Raw genomic sequence first — 24,705 nt, 5'->3', positions numbered from 1 at the left:
AATGTGCAAGGTGCATTGTACTGTGTCCAGAATGGGTGTTTTCCAGCTCGGGATTTTCAGACTGCTGTTCGATCAGCAGTAAAGTCACCGTGTGTACCAAACCCAGATGTAACTCCACTAATTGTTGCTCGATATCCAGCACGCTTTCTTGCCTAGCAGGCGATACGGGAAGCAGGCGAGCAGGAATTAAATTTATTCTTGTAGGGATTTGAATTTTTTTTCATTTGAGAATCGCTCTGCAGTTGTGCAGTAAAGCTCTTTACATGTAATTTGCCTCTCCTCAATGCATGCATTTAACTCTCCTGCTCTCTACTCATAATATCATAGGAGTGTAATATTATATATTTATGATTCTACGATGGCCTGATTTCGAAGCAGAGGGAAGCTGTGCGTGTTCGGTGCCTCTGAGAAATGCACCAGGCGCTGTCGGGGAAGGGACCTTCCCCCGGCCACCCCCGTGAGGAACATCCCCTTGTGCCCCCCCGGGACCGGACCTCCGGAGTTCCCCCGGCGCCCTTCTCTCCCACCACCACCTGCGCTGCCGAAGGGACGGCCAGCGGCTCTCTCTGCCGGAGAATCCCCCCGCAGCCCCGCCGCCGAACTTCCCCCTGACCGCCGCGGGAAGGAGGGGGGGGGACCACCGGCACCCCCCGCCCCCGCTCCCAAAGGCCGGCGCGGAGTTCCTGCCTGCCGGCTGCACAGCCCCGCTCCCCCGGGATGCCGTCCCGGCGGTGCCCCGGGCCGCGCAGCCCCTCGGCGGGGCCGGGGCACGCAGCCTCCCCTCCCGCCGGAGGCGGCCCCGCGCCGCCCCCGCTGCCCCGCGCCCGCGGGAGGGGACAGCCCGCGCTCCGCCGCCGCACCGGGGCCATGCCGCGCCGCGGGCCCGGCGCATCGCCGCTCCGGCCGGGCGGGGAGGAGGCAGGGCCGGCGGTGGGGGATTCCTGGCCCCCCAAAGGAGGTGGGGGAGGCGGGGGAGGGGAGGCGGGGGGGAGGGGAGGCTGAGCTCCCGGAGAAGGAGACGATAGCTCGCACAAAATCCTGCGTCCTCAAACCAGCCCCGGCAGGCAGGGTAGGTATTTGGGGGGGCCCCCCGCCCCGCTGCCCCCGCAGGGATGGGGGTCGGGGCCGGGGTCCGGGCGGGCTGCCCCGGGCGGGAGGATGGCGCGCAGGGCCCGTTCCCGGTGCGGGATCGGAGGAAGGCGGTGAGGTTCCACCGCCTCCCCCGGCTGGGGACCGAGCAGACGGGGGGGATGGGTCCGCCTGTGTTGCCGTGCGAGGTCTGAAACCCCCCCAGCCGCACCCCCCACCTACCCACCCCCAAGCGCGTCAGGGCTTCGCTTCTCCCAACCAAGCTTCCCCTTGGCTTCTAAAAAAAAAATATATATATATATATATATATATGTATGTATGTATGTATGTAATATCTATGCCCCAAAGCTAGAGAGAGTGAGGCGGGCGGGGGGGGGGGGCGAGGGGGGAAGGGCTTTTCTGAGGCTCGGGAGAGAGGCGGAGGGAGAGGCGCCCGGAGCCTCGCAGCATCCCGTGCCCGGCCCCGCGGCGCTGCCGCCGCCGGCCGTGCCGAGCGGGCTGCGAGCAAGGTAAGGGCTGGCACCGCGCTCCGGGGACCCTGCCCGCCCCTCGGGGGCTGCTCTCCCCGGCCGTGCCAGCGCTCGCTGGCGAGGGCAGGGCAGCCGCTGCCCCGCCGTGCCCCGGCGCGCCCAGCCGCGAAGTTACTTTGTTCGCAGAGTTGCCGCCGAGGCCGGGCTGGGAGCCCCGGCCGCCCCGGCCGCTTGTGCCTCGCATCCCCCCGCCGTGCTCGGTGTCACCGGCAGACACCGCGAAGGAACCCCCCTGGAAAAGCCGTGCGCGCCTTCTCCTCGCACAGCCCGGGGAAGGGTGATGGAAGAGGAAGAACTTCCCTTTGTCGTAGGAGAGGATTGAGTGACCTCCAAAGTTTTGTTCCGGGAGGAAACCGCTCGATAAGTTTGGTAGGATTCATGCCGATTTAATTTATCGTGTAGTTATTTGGTATCCAGCACGCTCAAAGCAGTAAAGCACACCGAAAGAAAAAAAAGAAAAAAAAAGAAAAAAAAAAGAGGATTAGGGACGTTTAGGTAGAGATTTCAGTTCTTTTCATTTCTTTCTTAGGATTAGCGTTTTCTGTCTCGCACTTTCAGATGGGTAATGTGGAATACATTTATAAATGAGCGTGTTTGTCTGTGGGTAACACAGAGGGTACGGATGGGAAACGTGAAGAAACTGGGCAGATTTAAAATGTTCCATTCTCTTTGGTGGAAGATCAATAGTTGAAGATTCCTGCTTGCACAGTTTGTACCTTGACAGTGTTATCATTGAGAGATCTGCTGATGATGTATGGTATTGATAGCCATTTCAACTTCAGTTAAGTGAATTTCGTGGTTAATTTCGACTAGTGTAAAGGAGCTTTGGGTATTCTGGCTAAATTGATAACTAGGTGTGATTATTAAACTTTGCGACTGGCTCGTGATTAAATGAACTCTCAGTTTTTCTAAGATGAATATTTAAAATACAAGGCTACATTTAAAAAGTGTATATCTGAAATCTGACTCCCAAAATATCATGGATCTTTTGAGAAGACCAGTTATGCAGTCATTGTAAAATGGCATTCTGTGTTGCACCTATTTGTAATAAACAGTTTCGTGATGCCAGGAACTGTAAATTCCCTGGTAGTCTACTACAAAAATGGGAGGGGGGGCACTGAATTCTATTTGTATATGAATTTCTTTGACATTATTAAATGTAGTAGTTTTCCCATGTATGATTCATATGTGAACTGATTAATATTAGTTACTACCCATGAAATTTCAATGGTATGTTTGAACAGTTTTATCTTGGCTCTAGAGATTTGTTTCATTGTCTCCAGCTATCCGAGACATAACAAATCTTTAAAATTTCTTGCTTGTACATTATCCCATCTATCTCCTTTCTTCTCCTCTTGATCCTCTGTGGTATAATTCAAAGCAGAGTAACTGCAGAGAATACCTATATGTGTTCGTGTGAAGTAAAATGCCCATTTTAAAGATGCACAAATGTTCTTGGTGGACAAGAGCTATCCCCTCATGCCCTGTATGGAAACCTTCTGGGCTGCTATTAACAAGAGACTTGCTTTGGTGTTACTTTGTGATGCCAAACAACAAACATTAGAGAATGCAAAGATAAAACTGGTGCTCTGATCTTTGTTTAAACAGGTCATGGTTTTTATTTAATGCTGCATGCTCATTATGGGAACTGTCAGCAGGAATGTAAAGCAGACTGGAGTTCTGATCTGGCATATATTCACAGATGACTCTGACATTGATGTTTCTGCTTCTTCAGTGAATGGTTCATAGGAATATAGTGTTGTTTGTGATTATATTTATTTAATTGAATGTACTATATGAAATTAGGAGAAAACCTCTAGATTAATGTCCTTCTAGGGACTAAACATGTTCAGCTCTGCTGCCTCAGGTGCAGTCCTCCTGACCTGAAGAGTTACACAGAAATGGGCTTTTCTATTTAGTAGAACAAGTAGAAGTGTATAAAGAGATCATTGGGTTTTAAGTTAGCTAGAGTTCTGCCGCTGAATTACAAGGATGGAGACTCAAATGCCCTGAAACCAGGTAACTGCTTAGTCAATTACCCAGTCAGTTTCTTCTTTTCAGACACATGGAAACAATATCAAATAGTAATTAGAAAGTGCATTCATAATTGAGAATTTTAATTCTTTTCATCCATGAGAACAGTTTTCATCTCAGTTAGTTAATAAACATAATAAAATAATTCAGTGCAGTCCATTTGATCCTTGCTGAATCTCGTTTTGAAGAATTCACACGGGATGTGCAAGGTAAGCTGAAGGAAGAGCCTCCTCACATGTTCAATTACATGAAGGAATATTAGAATACTGCAACATACAGTATGAGCTTTCAAAATAAGACTCAGTGTAGCACTGGAAACATTTAATTTGGGTGTTCTGGATCATACATCGATTTCGGTTCTGTGATCATTTTCCATAGGTCACTTTTATCTGTCTGAGGGTGTCTGACAGCTAAGTGGTCTCTAATTATTCTTTCTGACTTAAAACAAATATTTCATCTTGAATCCTGGCTATTCAAGGTTATGTTGCAAAATATAAGCAAAGTTGGTAATGTAAGAGAGTTTTTAAGCTCTCTGGATTGTTATCCTTTAACTTGCTATTAGAAAATCATCTTCTCAGTCAATGTAATTACAAATAAAATAGCGTGAGAATGCGATAGTGAGGCGAGGTTGCAGTGACAGTCTCTGATAAGATCTATTGCAAGAAGTGGCAGAGCTGTTACAGACCTGGCTGTTCCCCTGCTCCTGCAGTAACCACCCCTGGAGGTAAAGCAGTTCATTCCTGGGCACTGCTCACTGCTTGACCTCCTTGTTGAAACTGTCAACAAGTGTGACAGTTTTGCTGTGCTTTGACAAGGCAGTGGGAATTGTATTAGGATTAACAATTAGCCATCCTGGTATAAATGTGGCAACTTGCAGTCATAACTGATTTGGGATTCATTACAGTAACCTAAACACAAAATGCTTAACATCTTTCATTCAGTCAGGATTTAAAATGCTATGGTTTACTATGGGAGTAAAGACTGAGTTAATAATATTATTTAAATATGCTATATTCTGTGTCAGACTAATATCAGTGTAGTGAGGGCTCGTCTTTACTGATTGAGAGGTGTAATACAGAAACACATTTCAATTCCAAGTACTAGCCCTCACTTGTTACATATGTCCAATTTATACATTTCTGCTAAAACCAAGAGTGTATCACTTTTCTTTGCAAGCTTACTTTTTATGTGGTTTGTCCTCTTCACCTTTTCAAGTCCTCTGCCATGCAGTCAGCCCAGCTTCCCTTATGGCATCGAGGGTCTTGTCACTGAACCAAAGACTGAAGCCAGCAGAGCAGCTGCACAAGTAGCATATGAAGGAGGCTGATGGTGACTGATATTTTTGATTGGTTTTTTCCGTGCTTTTCTTAATTGGCTGTTTTGCACAAGCCTCCTTTTCTGCCTGCTCTCGGAATCGCATCGCTTGGCTTAACGCGCTGTGTAACTCCAGCACCCTGCACTTGATTCCTTATCACCTCTTCCCTCCTCTCACTGACTCTTCATATCCCATCTTCTTTCCACTTCTGTCTTTTGTGATGCTAATCTTGCATTATTTTTTCCTTCTCCGTGAAAGCAAATGGAAGGAACACACTGTGCTGCCATTGCACCGATCATTCCTGTGCTACATTGTTTTCCTCCCATATTCTTTGTTGAATTTCTGGAGACCGTACTCTGGGGCAGAGGCTCTTTTACTGTAGGGCTGTACAGTGACCAGCTTCATTTGCTGCTGGATTTCACCTGCCTGTGGACACTCATAATGTATAGTAATAAAAGGATTATTTTAGCTTTGTGGGATAGCCTTTCTTCTGCTTCTTCTGTAGAAAAGGAAAACATTTCCACTTGGAGGTTTTCTATACTGTACTGCTGTTCTGAGTTTTGTCCCTCAACACTTTGTCCCTAATATGAGTGGATTTTGGTAAAAGTTCAAGACACCTTGCCCAAAGTAGTGGGGATAGGCTAGATTAGAGCTTAGCTACCGACAGAGGTTAACTGTCTTGTACCTTCAACAAGGACGACAATAAACGCCAATTTCAACACATATTAGTGGAAACATCAGGTTTGTCAATATAAAAAAAAAAAAAAATCAGATTTCACCATGTTGATAAAATAAACAGAAGAAAAAAGAAAATAAAAAAATGTACAGCAACTTCATTTCAGAACTTGGTTATTTTCCTCCCTGATATTTTTACATTTTGATCTCCATTTACTTTCCATCCCTAAACTGTGTAGTTTTATTTTGGCATTTTTTTCGTGTCACACGAAAATCTTTTCACCAGCGCAAATAAAATTTTTCAAGGGAGTTTTTCAATGAGCTGATGGACAGTGCATGGCTCTGGGAGCCACAGTCCAGGGGCAGCCTTCCTTTATCTCACGTGGACCACGTAGAGGGGCTCCTTGTGGACATCACTTTGGGGTAGGAGGAGTGGCTGGTGACTGTTTTTTCCTTACATCAGTCCTGGAGGCAATACCTGGAAAAATAAAGGTTACAAACCCAGTGACTCCTTTCCTGGACATGAATCAGATGACATGAAGGGTTTCAGTGGGATAGATGCAGCTAAACGAGGGAGAAGTGGAAACAGCAAAAGTAATATGACAGCATACTTCATTTTCAAAGTTTTGTGTGTAAGAGAGAAAAATGTAGCTGTGAAGGATTTGCTAATTTAATTTCGTAATTTATCTCTATGCCTTAGTAGAAAAGAGACACTGATCTCAGAAGGAGTATCACTATAAATATATTTACATGTGAGCTGTGTTCTACATCCCACCTTTGACATATGTGCTGGTACTCCGGCATTTCATTCATCTTGAACTACAGGGATGGATAAGCCACTTTTCTTTTGTGCCCTTGTCCTTTCAAGAGTTGTTAGCATCAGATTTCTTTCTGAAATCAGATGAGAGTATTGGCAGTAGAAATGAATCCACAGCTGAGTGGTTCTGCTGCACAAAAAGGAAAGACCCTGTCAATTCATTACACACAAATTTCAATGAAATCAATTTGGATAAAGTGAGTGTTGCAGGCAAGGGGCTTTCACCCAGCAGGGCTTGTACTAGGCTAGGAAATGAGGATGTGGCCAGTTGTCAGAAAAGAGTAAAGAAAAAGAACATTCCTCAATTAAAACTTAAACCAAACTGTGTCTTAAATATGTTTCAGTACTTATATAGTCTTCTTCTCAGTAAATAATATTGTGAAAGATTCAGGAGTTTAAACAGATGACATGCCCAAATTGCAAACTGTAGAATCAAACCTCCACAACCCTAATTTATTCCTGTTGGAATGCCCATTTTTGGTAATTTCCCCACATAACCTATATTTTTGGCTATTTTCCTTTAGAATGAGTATTCTCATTTGGGGACTTCTAATTTTTCCTGTATAAATATATACACATGGTTTACAGTAACATAGCAGATTATATATTACTGCCAGAGACTAAGGCAAATTTTTTAGAGTGATTTTTGTGGCTCTTAGATATTTATTTAAAATATCCTTCCCTAGAGGTAATTACTTACATAGATTAGCTACCTCTGCAGGTATTTCTAGATAACTAAAGGTAGTATTGAATGAAAATAGTGTATTTTTCAGGAAAAAGGTTTGGTTTCACTTTAAAAAAGGTATCCATTTAAATATTTCATCGAAATATGGCCATGTTTTATACATTCAGGCACTACTGTATGTAGGATTACAATAATGCATTTAGCCTGGACAGATATTCAGTCTATTTGTAAATCTTAGAACACTCCAGTGTTTAAAATACATCAGATATATGGTAAAGCAAATTTTAAGGTGAAAACAAAGCAATATTATTAGGTTGTGTTGATTTTTCAAATTGAATAAATGAACCATTTATATGTATGGATGAGAAATTGATTCAGAAAATGATACTGCTAATGAGCCAAAATAAATCTAGATCTTCACAAATAGACTGTTCATTTACTGTATAGTTTTGGGAACCAAGTAGGGATATGAGAAAAAGTAATTTAAATTATTTTGATCATTCAAAATAAGACTGACAAAGAAGGTTTCTAAGTGGTAACTGCTTTGAATAAATACAGAATTTGATTTCTTAGGTAAATATGCCATTTTTGTATTTTCTGAACTCAGTGTCTGTATCTTTTCCTGGATGCCTGGTCAAACTTTGTTGTACAGTAGGTACAGTATATTTTTGGATGAAACTTCACAGAAATGGATGTTACTACAAACAATCCAAAATTATTTATCTCATTTATCTCATTATCTCTTATTTATTTATTATTTAGTCCCAAAATCCAAATTATTTATCTCATTTCCTAGTCCCAAAATCTAAATGATTTATCTCATTTCCTACTTGCTGTATCCATATAATCTTTTTATTACAGTTAAAGCTCACAAGTATGTTTGTGCTCTTTATTAAGAAAATAATGAGAGAAATATGCAATATTTATGTGCAAGAGCAAAGGAAGTAATTAATTCAAAGAGAAAAAAAATCAGTCAGGAATTTTCTCATACTCTATGGGACAGATAATTTTAACCTGCAAAGGAGAACAAGGATGTGTAGTTTAGAATGGTGAGAAATAACTTGGGGGATTTTGTTGCCTTTTTTTTTTTCCTAATGCAGGTTAAGGTGATTGAAATTACAGAGAAATAAGAGGTTTTGTTTAAGTGAGTGTTTTTTTTTAATGTTAGAAACCAGATTGCTCAGTGCCCCGTAGATCTGCAGTTAACAAATACGTGAAATATATGATGAGGCACTGACGTATTCAGTGATATGAGAAATATGAGATTCTAACATAAAAGGACAAAGAAAGCAGGGTTTTGAGGCTTACAGGTAAATCAGAATTACATTCTCTGGTTTTGCTTATATGGGTGGAAATAGCTATAACTTCCAGGGAAAAGATACGGTCACAGAACTGAGTATTATTTGACTGATAACAGTTATCAAATTTAGATTTGCTGGCACAGAAAACCGCCTCGGAGGTTTTCTAAAGACACTTAGAAATGCATATTTAGTTTTATTTATTTTTTAAAATGCAATGGGACATATTCCTATCTCCAACAAATCTTATTCATTTAGGAATCCTAATGATTCCATCGGTAGAAGTGTGCATGATCAAACTTAAAATCCAGAAGTGTCTCCATGACATTTGACTGTACTGGCTTCCCTTTAAAGTCCTCATTTGCCAGGTGAGCACACCAGGCTGCCAAGGGGAGGCTCAGTGGTTTTGTTTTCCTGGGACCTGCACTCTGTTTCAAAAGCAGAAGAGGAGGAAGAGGAGAGTGTATCTCTCTGGAAAGGCTTTCATCAGCAGTGTGATTTCCCTGGCTCATCCTTTCCCACAGAATAATGCCTTCTTAGGGTTATTTCAATATTCATTTTCCAGTGGCAGAACTGAAGACAGCAGACTGATTCCATTGATTGGCCTCTATCTGAACTGTCTGAAATGGGTACTTTAGCAAAAACCCGCAGTATTTTCAGCCTGTTTCTCAGAGTAAGTGTTTGCTTTTCTAGTCTCAGAATGTTCACTACTGGTGGTCAGTTTGTAACAAGTATTTTTCAGGAGGTTAAAGCAAAAGCAGGGATTTGTGACAGTAAAACTGGTGGTTGTAAAAATGTTACTGTTACAATTCGGATACTGAGTGAATTTTGGGGGTTTGAATAAAGGGTCTATTTCTCCATGTAAGGCATGATCTGACAGTTTATAAGGGGCAGTGTAGTATAGGGAAGACCTGGGTCCTTGTAAAAGGGTTTTGAAAGAGTTTCTGGTTAGCAGTGTCCAAGATGTGCACAGGAAACAAGTGTGTCACCGTGTAGTCTATCACAAACTCTCATGCTCCTCTTTCAGGTGCTTTACTGCTCTTGTCTTACTGGCTTTCCCTGAAAAAAAAAATACAGCTTTGATGTTTTATAGCTGCATGGAAATGCCTTTTTTTTTTGGGTACTACATTTAGTTTTTTCATTGCCTCCCCAAACCCCAGCTTGTCAGGCTGGCTGAGCAAAATGAACAGGTTTTCTGTAGCTGTCTTTTTGCCCCTGACCTTGGTACTGCCTAGAGTCCAGCATTCTCTTCTTTCTTTGTCTCACTAGCGGTGGAAAAATCTGGCAACTACCCCTGTTCAGCTTCTTGCTGGGATGTGCTACAGTCATATTGTGCTTCTTGACCTCCAGGTGTTTGCAACTGAGCAAAGTTCATTCCTCAACAGAGAACACTTTTATAGTTTTCTCCCAATTCATGACTTTTTAAAAATTATTATTATCCTCATCAATATTTTATCCTGGTTTCTTCTAATTATTATTTCAGGGACTTCTTTTTGAGCCATGTGGTTTCAAGTCTGGATTCATATTGTGTGCTGCTGGAATTATTTTCAAGAAGTGTCAGTAGTGTTTTTAGACTTGAGACAAAGGGTGGATGATGGGGAGAACAGTGGGGTCAGTGGAGTGAGATATGGGGAGAGACAGTGGACATGAGAGTGAACTTAAAATAGAGCAAAATCTGTGAGTGGAGAAGTGAGAGAAAAATAAAATGTTGGCTTGAAATAAAAAAAAAATAAATAGAATGCATAAAAAGGCTGGGAAGTTCATGTAGACAGGGAAATATTTATGTTGGTGAGATATAACACCAGGAATTTTAGGCTGAAAAGTTAAAAGAAAATCTTAATACAAAGATTTATTTGAGGACCTCATAAAGTATTTAAATATCTCTGGGTAGTCCTACCTGCCTAGTCCAGTAACTCTTTAGGAGAGGTGTTTCAATCCTCACAGTTTATGGCCTGATGTGAAGCCCTCTGAAGGCTGGAGCAGTGTCCCTTGCACACAGTGGGCTTTGGGGCCCATGTGAACACATGCTGGAGAAAACAGCAGGAAAATAATGCACAGAGAACATTCCTGCCTTCAGTAAGAAGATGGCTTAGCTGATTTAATAGCTTTTTCTCAGTCTGTGATTCCAACAGCCAGGTTTGTGATATTTATTTTAGTATTCATGTTCTTGCAGTCCTTTTTACATTTCTCTGTTTTTCCCTGGCAGACATCCCGCAGCTCCATAAGTCTGGGGGAAGAGGATGGTTAGCATGTTGTTGCTGTGGGGATTTGAGTCTTAACTCCCAGTGTTGGTAGTGCTGGGCATATAATTTTAAAACTTGCGTGCTACAGCAACAGATAATTATTTCCCTGCTGCATTTTATACTGTGGTTTGGGAAAGCAATACATTTCAGAATATTAAGAGAAAGAAAAAGTTACGATTTGGGGGACTGTTGGAAATGGCAGCAGAAAGAGGGGAGTAATGGGTGTCAGTCTGGTTATCAGTCAAGCTGGAAGGAGACAGCTTGTTCTGTCGAACACCAAGAATGTCAGTAGTCAGCCAATCACTTATGCAGGAGGAAAACCATACACTGAAAGGTAAGGTTCAAAGACATCTGCGTGTGTTTCTGAAATGAGCTGGAAATCAGCTTGCTATTGAATTATGCTTTCTGATCCTGTGTGTTACATAGATGATTTCTGTTTAGCACAGGGCATTTCTACGACTGCTGGTTGTTTTGGTTGTTGTTTTTTTTTCCCAGGACCTTCCCTTCCCTTCCCTTCCCTTCCCTTCCCTTCCCTTCCCTTCCCTTCCCTTCCCTTCCCTTCCCTTCCCTTCCCTTCCCTTCCCTTCCCTTCCCTTCCCTTCCCTTCCCTTCCCTTCCCTTCCCTTCCCTTCCCTTCCCTTCCCTTCCCTTCCCTTCCCTTCCCTTCCCTTCCCTTCCCTTCCCTTCCCTTCCCTTCCCTTCCCTTCCCTTCCCTTCCCTTCCCTTCCCTTCCCTTCCCTTCCCTTCCCTTCCCTTCCCTTCCCTTCCCTTCCCTTCCCTTCCCTTCCCTTCCCTTCCCTTCCCTGCTGTGTTTCACTCACTTTCCCGTGTGCAAGGGTCGATTCCCTGCCTAAAAGAGCTCTCCAGCACTGAAGGGTGTGTGGAGTGGTGGACTGGATTTGTGTCTATTCCCACACAAATTTGTGTTTTGAGTTAGACTGTGTTGGTAAGTGCTATTCCACTAACTCAGAAAGAGGGGGAGAGCCAAAGGGTGGATTTTGGGGTACATGCACATTCATCTGCTGTTTCTGCAGCAGATTTGACATCTGACTTGTGATAAGCTGTGAAGGACAGAACTCAAAGAGGAGGCTGACAGAAGGTGTTTCCTCAGCTGCTGTGAGCTCCTGAGAGCTTCCTAAGACTAAAGGGAGATTCTAGGTCCCTAAGACAGCGCCTTAACTCCTTTGAAACCCCGTTTCAGCTGTGTGTAAAGTGGGCACAATCCCTGAATTGTAAAAAAAAAAAAAAAAAAAAAAAAAAAAAAGGCTAAAAAGGTGTTTCTCAGGTAGTTCGAATCCTTATGTAGAGGAGGTGTGGAATCATAAATTATTTATCTTACTGGAGAATATTTCTAGAGGTCACCAGTTCTAATAGTTTCTTTCCAACAGAAGTAGGTTCACTTAGAACAGTTTGCCCCCTATAAAATCTCTGACCTTGACTATTCAAACTTCTTTACAAATGCATCATTTAATACAGGAAGCTCCTTAGGGAAGGTTCTTCACATCTGCTGTCATAATTTCTTATTTCCTAAATGCAGCAATTTATACTTGATTATTCTTACAAGGATTGTGCCTCCCTTCCCTCCCCCTGCTCTGGCACATTCCTTTGTGCTGCTGCTGCTTCTCTAGCCTGAACGCAGCATCTGAGAGTGTTTGAAATCCCAAATTTTCTTTGTTGTTATTCTAGCATTTCCCTACCACTCCGTTCTAGGGGAGGGCATGTAGGAATCTGCTCCTTTATTCTGAGGCTGTTTTTGCTGCGCGGCTTGTTAGTGACAGCAAGTTGTCATCATCTTACAGCCATTCAGCCTGTAACAAAAACCAAGCTGAATATTTCATTTCGGCTTCCTGAGAACAAGATTTCCCCAAACAAAAATACTCCGCCACTTCTTGAAGCACTTAACATCTGCGGTAGTTAAGCAGAGGGCTGCAGCCCAGATATTTAAGGACGCTTAAGTGCTTGACTGCCACTAAACTGAATTGGACCTAAGTACTTGTAAATAGCTTTAAAAATTTGAGTGACTGTGAGGGCCTCCCTTATCCATCACTCTCTGCAGTGGTCCCTTCAGAATGGCAGAAAGGCACATCAGCATGGTCACAGAAAATACTTCTAGTCCTGCTCTCCAAAACTCTGCATATTAAGTAGCGTGGCTTTTCATGAAATTCATCTTTGAATCAGATTGCTTGTATTCCCTAGAAGAAAAGAGCCCCTGCTTGCATGAAAGTCAATATTTAAGTCAGACAACTTTTAAAAAGGATGCAAAGTTATACTGTAAAAATACCCACCTTTATAGCTTATAATCCATTTTTTATTAAAACTGGGAAATAAGAGTAAAATTCACATTTAAATTACTTTCTGCTGTTTCTAGGGGATACTCTTTGCATTCCAGTTGGTTTCACGCTGTTTTTCCCCTACACATTTTCAGTACTGCTGTTTTAGACTTGCATAACCTTCGGGGAAAAATTTATTCCCAAACATAAAACCTGTATGTATTTTACATTTTTTTTAAATTTAGTAACATTTAACTGTGTGTTAACCTTGGAATCACTCTGTTTTACTGTGAACCCAGAATGCTGGGCTAGCACTGACTGAAAAGTGTTTGAAGAGGGGAGCCCTTCATATTTATGTCCTTCACTCAAGGAGTTGTGTCCTCCTCGAGGAATCCCTTCAGTGATGCTATAAAAGCAGGATCAAGTGCACAGAAAGCCATTCCCTCTTCTGTTGGTGTAAGGAACAGGCAGTTGCAATGCTTCTCCATAATAAACGTCACATTTTACATTTATTTAAATGTAATAATCTGAACAGTTTGGGGAAATGTAGTTAAACTAGTTCTTGTTCAATTAACTTGCATTTGAGTTGTGTGTAGTCATGTATTCTGTTTCAGGTTTGGTGGGGGTTTTTTTGAGGGAGGATGGGGAATAAAAATTCATCAGTTCTATGAAAAAAACCTCAAAGTAAATGATTGTGTTGAAAAAATTTTATGATTTGATGTGGCTTTCTGAATGACGGTCTTGTCTTTTGGGTTTGGACTAAAAGTCTGAAATCCTTGAGCTTTGTTCTGTAGCAAGTTTACTTTCACGCCATGCCTCCCTCCCCTAGCTCAGGCACGTTCATCAGGTCGCTGAGCTGGAAAGGTTTGTGATGTGTGCTTTGAGTCTGTCTCCGTCTCTCCTGTTGACCTCACCTTAAGTAAAGCAAATCCCCGTTGGATTCAGTGTCCCTCACTGCTCTCTCCCGTGTGCCGCAGGTGTTTGGAAGGGGCGCGTGCTGGCTGGGCCGGGGGCTGCCATGGTGCTGGCCCCCGCCGCAGGAAGATAGCGGAGATGGTGGCCTGAGGGCGCGGGGCGTGCGCGCAGACATGGCCTTCGCCCAGTCCCACATCATGGCAGCCAGGAGGCACCAGCACAGCCGCCTCATCATCGAGGTGGATGAGTACAGCTCCAACCCCACACAGGCGTTCACGTTCTACAACATTAACCAGGGACGCTTCCAGCCCCCGCATGTGCAAATGTAAGTGTTATAGTGTTGTTATTGCTCCGGCGCAGCCTTCGGAATGGTTATTGCCTTGTCGATGTGGTATTTGATGGACTAGTCGAAAAGAATTCCAAGAACACTGTTTTGCTGCCTTTCTGATAATATTTAATGACAAGAAATCAGTCTATTTGAAAAGTACTTTGTTAAAAGGTGGGAGAAAGATTTCCTCACTGGTGTATGTGTAATACACAGTACTTACATATTAAAAAGAGGAATAAAGAATGAGCGTTGGCAATAAAACACGAGATGCTACAAGGATGGTACTTTCTGCAGTCTTAATGTTTGTTTGCTTTGTGCACTTGCATATTGATGTACACGGCTGCTGGAAATACCAAGCCTGGATCTGTACAGCACACATTCTGTTTGGTTGGTTATATTACAGCTGCATACCAGGGAAAAATCATATCAATACATAAAATACTGTGGGCACCCATCCGACAACTTACTTTCCGAAAATGCCAAGTGCTTAAAGAGTAATTAAAATAATGTGTTTGTTTCTGACTTCTTATATAATGACAACATCAGTAAAATTAACTGCTCTAGATGATTTACTTGTAACGTAAAGTGGAGAATTACAATTACGAAATGAAACCTGCCATAAAGTTTAAAGCCAGAAGGAAGAGCAAAACAGTAAAGCTATTACAAATAAATTAAGTATAAAATTCTACTGTAAAATATTTTTATAGGGAATAAAAATGTCTGCACCGTTTTATTGTGTTTATTAAAGAGAGAAGCAGGCTTATCTTTAGATCAGATGGCTGGTTTTCATTTTTAAAGGGAACCTTTTCCTTTTAGGAAGACTGAACAAATAGTCACCTAGTTTACGGTTTTAGTATTTAATATGATTTGATAACTTAAAAACGTAGGTCATGATTTCTGCAGTTAAAAACCTCAGCACTTGTGACTGGTTGAACGCTGCATGTCTATTTAGTGACTGCTTCTTTGGCATGCATTAGATTATATTAAAAAAAATCTGATGACTAACATGTATATCAAGATGGTAAGCAAACACTCGGTTTTTGGGGGCAGTATATTATGGTCTGTGTTGGGGTTTTTTAAATCCTACTGAAATGCAAACAGTCAAATGAGTTGAGTGTCAGCACTGGGAAACATCTTTTGTTTATAGAGCTGGTAAATGGGAGAAAAAGTACAAACAAACAAATGTGGATTCAGAAATACTTGTACAAATGAAAATGCCAAATGCAGGTTGCCTGATTCATTGAGGCTTAGCTATTCCTTGTGAATATTCAGACAGCTCCTGGGCACTCAGGAATTTGTTTCCTGGTCTTAAAAGCTGAATGTTTTTTACTGGGCTGAAAATAAGTAATTTATTAGTATTCACTTGGTTCTCAACAGTGTGCTGTTTAAACTTCTAACCAGTGAGAAATCATGGTACCGGAGGCTTAGGCAGTCAGCTACATGATAGAAACTTAGAACTCAAAGAAGAAGTTGAAAATCCTAAGCTATCCTTAGAAAACAGTTCCTCAGAAGAGTTTAGCAATCTCTCATGAATGATTAATACTATTGAAGAAGCTTGTGCAAATAGAAAAACAGGCCAAATCAATTGAAACATGTACCACAATCTGACCTACGCTTTCTCTTTGTACAGAAATAGTAAATAATGTTTCTGAATACCAGCAGGATTGCTTTTTCTTCTTACCAGTGAATAGAATAGTAACAAAGGAGGGAAAAGTAGACATAAAAAGGGTGACAAAAGCACCTTTTATTCACATGATTGTTATGGCTGAAATCTTAGCCCTGCTTCTGTGCATGCCAGTTTTGTCCTTAACTTCAGGGAGGTTAGGCTTTGTGCACAGTTCAAGATACCTTCATTAGTGATGTTGCAGGCAATCATAAACATTTCACACAGACGTGTTAACATCTGAACTCACAGTAAGCTACTTTAACCACGAGGGAGACAGTTGTGTGCTCCTTTTCTTCTGGATTCAGTTTTGCAGCTCTTCCTGGTCCTCTGTGCAGGTTTGGATTTCTTGACATTTTAGCTCCCAGAACACGCTGACAGCCCTTTCTAGACCTGTCGTAGTCTGGCATCCCTGTGCTTGTGAGATGACTGGGTTGCCTCTGACAAGAAGCATAGTAAATTCTGCCAGTGTTTTCAAGTCCATCAGTCATTTCTGGAAAGTGCCTCTCTCACTCCTTCCTGAAGTACTGAAATCTACTGTATAAACTAACCTCTAGAAGTGTTTTTGCTCTGAGATGTTCCAACTTCTCTTTTCAGTTTCTTTTCAAGTTTCCTACTGGTCTAAAGAAAAACAAAAGCATTTGCACAAAAATAATCAGCAGATCTGTATTCCTCTGCTCATGCTGCAAGCTGTGCATTGGGTGTTGGTGTGACAGCTGCTGTGGGAATGCGTTACACAAGAATATGGGGATTGAGCCTTCAGAAATTATTTCCAGTAATACAGCTTAGATGTGTTTGCAAAACTTGACATATGCTTTTACCTATATATGGTCTCAGTGCGTGCATATCACTCCAGCATGAGAAATCTGCATCTCACTGATTTGGGTGGTTTTTTTTTTGTATTGATGCCCTTTTCCCACAAAAATTCTCTGGCCTGTTGCAGACAATTTAAAAGTTACACATACCTTAGCAAGCAGGAAAATGCTGTCCACACCTTCCCCATCCCCATCCAAAGCATGTGCATTATGTGCTGCATGGGGTAAGCCTGCTGTTCTTTCCACCCAGCTTCCCATGTGAGATGGACACTGCTCCCCAACACCCAGCTCACTGCTGTGCTGAGCTTTAAAAGATTTCTGAAGGAGAAGCAGTACCTGCTGTAAAGGCTACCCTACCATGAAAAGTCAAAAAGTGATGTTTTAGGCCAGTCCATAACCTTATGTTTGCCAAGGCAGCATCCATGATTTAATGCTGGCTCAGTAATGCCATCTGTAACTCGCTTTGGGAAGTGTTGGGCAGGGAGAGCAATAATTCAGTTTATGGACTGATGTTTAATCCTTTTAGCTTGAACAGCTTCAGTGGTAGCCAAGGTCAATCCCTCATCATTTTTACCCGACCATCCTGGTTCACTGTGTGAACTGAGTGCATCATTCCTCACACAGCTCCCAGCTGAGGGCAAACCCTCAGCACCCAGTCTGAGCCCCACCATCCACCACCCCATTCCTTTGCACCCCTGAAGCTTGCCCTGTGCAGCTCTCTCCTCCAAAACAGAGGCCTTTTTAACCTCTCAGCTCTTTTCCTTCATCTGCCCTTCCCATGTGCCCCACACGAGGTGTTTGCAGCTGCTTGGAATCCAAGTACTGACTGCAACCCAAATTTTGGAGTTCCCACTACATCCTTGCTTACACATGCCCCTGGCATGTAGTTCATCAGCTTCAATCAAGATTTGATCACAGCAGGGTTTACTCCTCAGCCCATATTTCGCTACTTTCTGCTCAAAACCTGGAACTTCAGCACAACAATCCTAAGGTGTTTGTACTAAGGGGCTGCTCCTCCAGTTTTGCTGGAAAAAGCCCAATATTTCTTCTTCCTGTATGGGAAAGATGAGTACAAAAAAATTGGTTCATGGGTTCTCTGATTTTGTAGTTACATTGTAGAAAATGCTAAGACCTTTTTCTGTATTTAACAAGATTTTAATGTTTTAGATTTGTTCCTCACCCTCTCACTAATCCTGTGAAGTTGTCAAAACCACCTGTTTTTCTGCCTAAAAATTTAATAGAATTCTTTGACACTGAGAAAAGGCTGAGTGATTAAAGATTATTATCTTATGCCTTTTAAGCAATAAAATGCTTTTTGAAAATTTACCTAGTAAACAGAAGTAGTTTTATTAAAAGCAAAGATCTCTATAATCTTTTTTCCTGAGTTTATTTATGTAAAAGTAAGCTCCTGAATTCAAGCACAACCAGCAAGGGATAGAAATATGCACTGTATAGTGGAACAGTATACTGTCTACTGGAACAAAACTAATTTTATTTGTCCTTTCAAAAGAAATGTTGTAAAATAGTTCATAACAATTCTGTATATCTCTCTGGTTTCTAGTGACACTAATATAACTCTTGCATCTCTTGCCTTTTGATTTTTTCCACCAGAATTGCCTAACTGGAGTAGCAGATACAGTATAGCTGCATATAGATAGATTTGTTTCTACCTATTTCAACAAAATATGGATTGAGGTTAAAAAGATTGATTTATAAACAAGCATTCCTTTATAGCAGAGAGGTGTTCTCTGATTTCCTCTTGTAAATTATAAGTGAGTCTCATCAAACTGGGTCAGATCTTTTAGTTTCTTCAGTTTTGAATGTAGAGATTGGGTTCTGAACAATGCAGCCTCACCCCTCACAGCATCTGATTTCATTTAGTGTAATTAAGCCCAGAAAGTCGTCACTTTGCCCTGACAATAGTCAGGCTTTAACGTACATTTACAGCTCTTAGGAGAGTTTTTCTGTTGCTTTGCATTAACACACTGAAACTTATTTCCAAAATGTGTTAATTAAATTTGCTGGAAATGAGTAACATACAGAAAAGAAGTTATAATTAGAAAAAAAATACATCTAAATGTATTTATGTATCTAAAACAAATCTTTTCCCTGTGTACAGTGTAATCATATTTAAACAATGAAATGAGATAGTACTTTTCCTTTGAAACTGGCAATGCCTTTGATTTATTTGTAAGTATTTGTGTCAGAGTTACTGCCATAGTCCAATCTCTTTTCCTTAATCTCTTTAAATTAATCTATCTACCCAACAAATACTGAAAATGTTGTGATATGAACATCAAGAATTTTTACACCTCCCATTAGTGTTAGGTTTGTTTTAATAAATCCTTCCATCAGGCAGATTTAGAAGTCTGTGTAGTCTTATGTAAAGGTAAAAAGTTGTTTTACAATTGCAAAGCAGACGCTAAGGAGTACATAAATACTTTATAACCTTGTTATGATGCATTTCCTGCAGGGTTGATCCTGTGCCCCACGATGCTCCGAAGCCTCCAGGATATACACGATTTGTCTGTATTTCTGATACTCACTCAAGAACTGATCCCATCCAAATGCCATATGGAGATGTGTTAATACATGCTGGTGATTTTACTGAGCTGGGACTTCCTAGTGAAGTAAAAAAATTCAACGAGTGGCTAGGTAGGTATTGAGTTCTGTGTGGATTCGACAGTGTATTTGTTTACTGATTGTATCTGCCCCTTCTGCCTCCCAGTTAAAAACCATCGTGCACTCAGAAATCATGAATATTAATTTGACTTTTAAATTTCAATGGCAACGAGCAGGAATCAGATTTTTTTTCCTTAGTTTCGACAAATATTTTTGCATTTTTCCAACTGAGCAAATAGGATTTGTGAGACTATTCATCTGTTCTGCCTTCACACTCTCGAGTGTACATTAAGCAACTTCTTGGTGTTAGCAACAATTGAAATCAGGAGCCCTTTAATGATTTACATAAAACCTCTTCCATACATTGTTACAGCTTTGCTGCCTCCCCCAAAAAGTTGTTGTGAGTGAAAACATTTTTCTGTTTAACCCCAGAGAGCTCATAGGTTTGGGTTTTTTTTTATATCTGAGGCTCAGCTGCACCACAGAGATGGATTCTGAACAAAGCAAACCGTGTGTGCCTGTGGTTGCAGCCTTGGATGTAGCAGACCAGATGTAGATGCCTTCTGTAGGCAACTTTTGGCATTGCTGACTGAAATTCTGTTCCACTGGGCAAGAGAGTGATGATTTACATGTGCTTCTGCAATGTTTTGTATATGCTAAAAAAAAAAAAAAAAGACAGTGAAAATTGGAAAGCATGCACTGTATCCAGACAAAAACCCTCATCAGTGCTGCTCCTGCAGCATTGCAGATACCTTAATTTAGAATAAAACTGGCTTCTGGATTTTGAGACTTAATTAATTAAAAAAAAGTGAGAGGGAATAAAGGAGGTGGAGAGAGAAAGGACACAGTTTAAGGGTAATGGATTTCAAGTTTTTGTGTTGATTTTCTTTCTTGTAGTTGATATTTTTGCATTTTTTCCCTTTTTTTTTTTTTTTTTTTGCTACATATTGCAGCATTCCTCACTAGGAAGGCACAAAGCAGACAGATGCATGTAGGCTGAAATGGAATTTAAAAAGGAAAGTCAGGACTTCACAATTTAAACAAATATTTACTAGCAAATAATTATCAGCAAGGCTGATAAATATTTATTTGAGCTCAGGAACCCAATAATATGCCCCACATGGAACAATTGTTTTGTTCTGTGACTCTGAAGGTAGGAACAGCATATGGAATAATTGATATAGAGCCATCAACTCTGTCTCTGCACCCAAATGGAACAGGTTGGTTATAAAACAGCAAGTTTTGACCCTATTTTGTAGGTCTCCACAATGTATTATAGTAATGTGCTGAAAATAGCATTTACAAATTATTCAAACCATATGGTTACCCCATCTAAATAATCTTGATTTTATTTATCTGCTGGTGTGGGAAGAGAAGTGCTTTGGGATATTGCTGGTGAGGAAGAATGGGGCTGTGCACATTGCTTGCTGCACAGTTTTTGTCTCCAGTTCTCCATCTGCCTCCCTGCTGGTCACAGCTGTACAGTGTTCTGAAGATGTCTATAAGCTGAAATCCTCTCAGAATGGTAGAGAGATTTCCCAAGGCATTTCTGTGATGTTCTCTTCATCATTTTTATTCCAAAAAAAAGGGCTTATTTTTCTGACTTTTCAGGCATGCTTCCAATTTCATGGTAACGTGCGCTTGGGAAAAGGTGATCGTGGTGGTTGGAGTCATATTTTTGCAAGAGCATCTTTGAGATACAGGAAGTTATCAAGTGAAAAGGTTTTTGTTAAGTTTCTCAGCAATTTAAAATAAAGATTTAACTTAAATTTTTAATACAGTTTTGTTTGATTTTTTTTAAATGAGCAGTTTATCAACTCTTGAATAGATTGAGTGTTCACAAAACCTGCAGTAAATGGCAGAATGGTTAAAAGCATTCCCATTGGGAAGGAATTTCAGAAGGTTTTGCTGGCTGTCCATTTTTTTGTGAAGGCATTATTTTCCAACAGTTTTGATTTTTCTAGATAGCTGCTTCCAGTACCTTCCATAATTTTGCAACTCCACAGCCAACCCAAACTTCTCCTCCTTCCTTAAGATTTTATTGGTTTCTTGAGAGAGTAACTGACAGTCTCTGGCACCGACTTTTCCTCCACTGACATTCTCCCTTGCTGCTGCCAGATTTCCCTGTTTATTCCTTCATGCACAGGGCTCACTTTCCCACTTATTTTGTTCTTTGTCTAATCCCTGTCTCCTGCTGTCATTAGATTACGGCTTTGTTTATGCCTTGCAATAAACGCCAGGTTTGGTACACCTTCCCTTGATCTCAGCTTCCCCTCAAGCACGAGACACAAATCCTCCTCCTGCTTTTGCTCCATGTCTTTATCATGCACAGCACTGATTCCCACCTTTCAGCTTTCAGTTCTGCCATCCCCTCTTGGGTCTGTGCCACTCTGGTCTCTCTCCGTTTCATCTTCCCAGATGAACTTGCCCTTCAGCAAGTTCGGATTTTATCTTTGTGCTTTACATAAAACTCCTGTGCCTGTCTGATGGAAAATTTGTTTTACATTACCATCATTAACTTCCATGGGCCTTATGGTTCTATCGAGCACATGCTCAAGTGTTGTGCTAATAGAGGCACATCGGCTGGATGAGTCATCCCCTAAAATCTGTTCTCTTTTCTGACTGTCCCTGGGTTCCCGAGAAGGCCGCTACCAGCTCGATAATGCCGCTCTCGATCCCAGTATTGTCCCTGGCCGGGGCTGGGAGCCCAGGTGCTCTGTTTTGGCTGCCCTTTAGCCACCAAGTTTTGCACTTCTGACCCCTAAAGCTCTCTACTTTATTCAGTTTGTTCTTTCTGGTGATTAATTGTTTTCTGTCATGTGTCTTTTCCACTAAGCCCTTTCTCGGGGAGAGAACTGAACTTTCACTAGGGCTGGCTTCGAGTCTAACTCTGTGGAAGAGATAAAATGTTGGCGATCACTGGATGTGCTTATTTTCTCAGTCTTCTCTGGTAGGCAGCCCAGATCTACTTTTAATTTACTATATAAATTTTTCTTCTCTGAGTTTTTAAATTGCCTTTCGGGTCTGCGCAAAATTTGAGCACAGACATGGTTTTGCAACAGAGTTCCAAGCATGACAGGGATGGTGAGATGAGCTGTGCTTATTCTGAACCTGTCACCTACTAATTTCATTTGGTATTTCCTAATATTGGAAGAGGAAAGTGAAAAATTTATCATTCTTTATTTTGCTTAGGAATTTTTAGTCTCTCTCCGTATCTGTCCTTAAGATATTTTTCAGGCTGAAGATGATTCAGAAGTCCTTAAATACCTTTGATTATCTGTGTCACTCTTTGTACCTCTTTGTTCCACATCCTTTTAAAAAGAATGAGATGAGAACTGCACATGTTCTGAGAACACTACAGATTTATTCCCTGGCACAATGAAATCTCCTCGTTCTCTTTTTCTTTCTTGTGTTGTGGATTATTCTGTTTTTAATAGAACAATGAGATGTCATTGTCATAAAACTTCCTAATACAATTCCATGAAGTCTTTCCTGAATGGTAATACCTAGTTCAGAACCCATCACTGCATCTACATTTTGTGTATTTTTTTTTCCAAATTTTTAAAATTATTCTGCATAAATTTATGTTTAGTTTTATCTGTCCTCTTATTGCCTGATCATGATGTATCATGATGCACTTTTGCAAGTGGGATTTCTATTTTGCTGACGTTTTTCAGGATAACCTTGAAAATTGAGGGGAAAGGGGAGGAAGAGTCAGTTTACAAAGCATACAAATGGTGCCAACCTGCTCTTTTCCCTCCCTTCTTTTTTTTTCTGAACTGACCCTTTTCCTGTTATCATATCTCAACTTTTTCCTTTTTTTGTCTAGTCTTTTCTCTTAATGTGTTTTTCTTCCAAATTTAAAAATTTGATTTTAGAGAATAAGAAAAAGATGAAGTACATGGTATGTTTTATGGTAGGACTGAACAGAAGGCCAAGAATCCAGTGGAACTTTTCTGATGGTTTATAAGAATGCACAGTATGATTTTGAACGCTAATTTTCCAGCATTCAGTTCAGGAGATTTTAATGATAACACTTCAAACAGATAAAAATAATCTGCAGCTTTTTCATTATTTTAGATTTTTTTATTTATTTCCTTGTTCCCTACCTGCATATCACTCAAATGTGTTGTAGGACAAATACAGAGACACATGTCCTGCCTTAGTACACTTATCAAATACTGACTCCAAAACCATCTCTATTTTTTATCTCCCATACAGTTGGCACTGGAAATTGCCTGCTTGGCTCAGTTGCTTATGTAATTCTAATTCCCTTTGCTCAAGTCTGTAATATCATTTCCAAATTGTGTATGCTCCAGGATCTACTGTCACTCTGAGCTCATGGGTTACTTTCCTGGAAATTTAACTAAATTGCTGATCTGTGGTATAAGCTGCAACACATACTTCCATCTTTTCTCTGAGAATTCTCTTCCGTGCATGGATTGGGAAGATTACTTAAACTAACACATCTTGTAATATATATTGTTTCAGTGTGTTTGCTTGAGATTTTCCAATTTCTAAGATAGATTTTCTATTTGAGATTCAAGTTCAAGGTAAATTGGAAATACAAAAATAGAAGGTGGCTCAGAGTTGTAACGGAAAACAATAATTAGCTCTTGAGAGTATTTTCCTGAAAATATTATTGCATGCATGTTGTACACACACAAACACAGACAAAAAATAGGATTACATTATTTGACATGCACTTCAGAAGTTGACCTAGACAAATTCAGCACAAAGGATAAGATTTTTATTTCAGACTAAAAGATATTTTAGACTGAAAATGTCTACCAACTGTAGTCACTAGCATTACTAGAATTACCTGCTTCTAGAATTAGATTGTATTTGATCTAATCCTGTAGTATTAGATTAGGTAGACAGAATCAGAGATTTGCCAGTAAATACCATTTCTACTTTTTAAAGTTCTTGATAAAAGATCTTCAGAAAAACTTGGGGTCACTAGGCTTAGCTTTACTTTTGCTTTACTGCTCAGCTTTGCAAAATGATGGTAATTATTTTTCTTCCTCTTTTAACGAGTATATTTTTAAGTTCAGTAATACATTTAAAACAGATTAAAATCATGTTGAAGATGAAGAAAATGAGCTTCAGAGCAGCAAAAGGAATTAGAATTTATATATTGTAGTCATGCCATTTTGACCATCGGTAATTACACTATTTTTATGTTAATGTAGAAACCCCTTGAAAGAAGTATTTAAGCGCTAATTATCTATTTACAAAAGAATGGCTTTGGAAATGCAGTGAGAAACATTGAGCTGTGTAGGGATTTAGAACAGATGTCAATTTTAAAATACTGGGCATACTAAAAAAAGTGTTGCTTTTACTGAAGTTCTTAAATGTATAGTGGCTTGGATGCATTTATACGTTCAAGGCTCAGACACAGAAAGG

At 40.7% G+C, this 24,705-nt stretch overlaps 1 protein-coding gene across 1 annotated transcript in view; it reads left to right on the top strand.

Annotated features, from left to right (window-relative positions):
* Positions 1–1,011: 1,011 nt before the first annotated feature.
* The window catches only part of MPPED1 (metallophosphoesterase domain containing 1), a 61,413-nt gene continuing 37,719 nt past the window's right edge, over positions 1,012–24,705 (top strand). The window contains exons 1-3 of the mRNA XM_063394873.1: positions 1,012–1,069; positions 13,934–14,196; positions 19,151–19,336. Coding sequence (XP_063250943.1) covers positions 14,045–14,196; positions 19,151–19,336 — 338 coding nt within the window. The 5' untranslated portion in view covers positions 1,012–1,069; positions 13,934–14,044. The remainder of the gene's footprint in view (positions 1,070–13,933; positions 14,197–19,150; positions 19,337–24,705) is intronic.

This window comes from Prinia subflava, chromosome 4, assembly GCF_021018805.1.
Source record: "Prinia subflava isolate CZ2003 ecotype Zambia chromosome 4, Cam_Psub_1.2, whole genome shotgun sequence".
NCBI classification, from domain to species: domain Eukaryota; kingdom Metazoa; phylum Chordata; class Aves; order Passeriformes; family Cisticolidae; genus Prinia; species Prinia subflava.
This window is presented reverse-complemented; position numbering and strand designations above follow the sequence as displayed.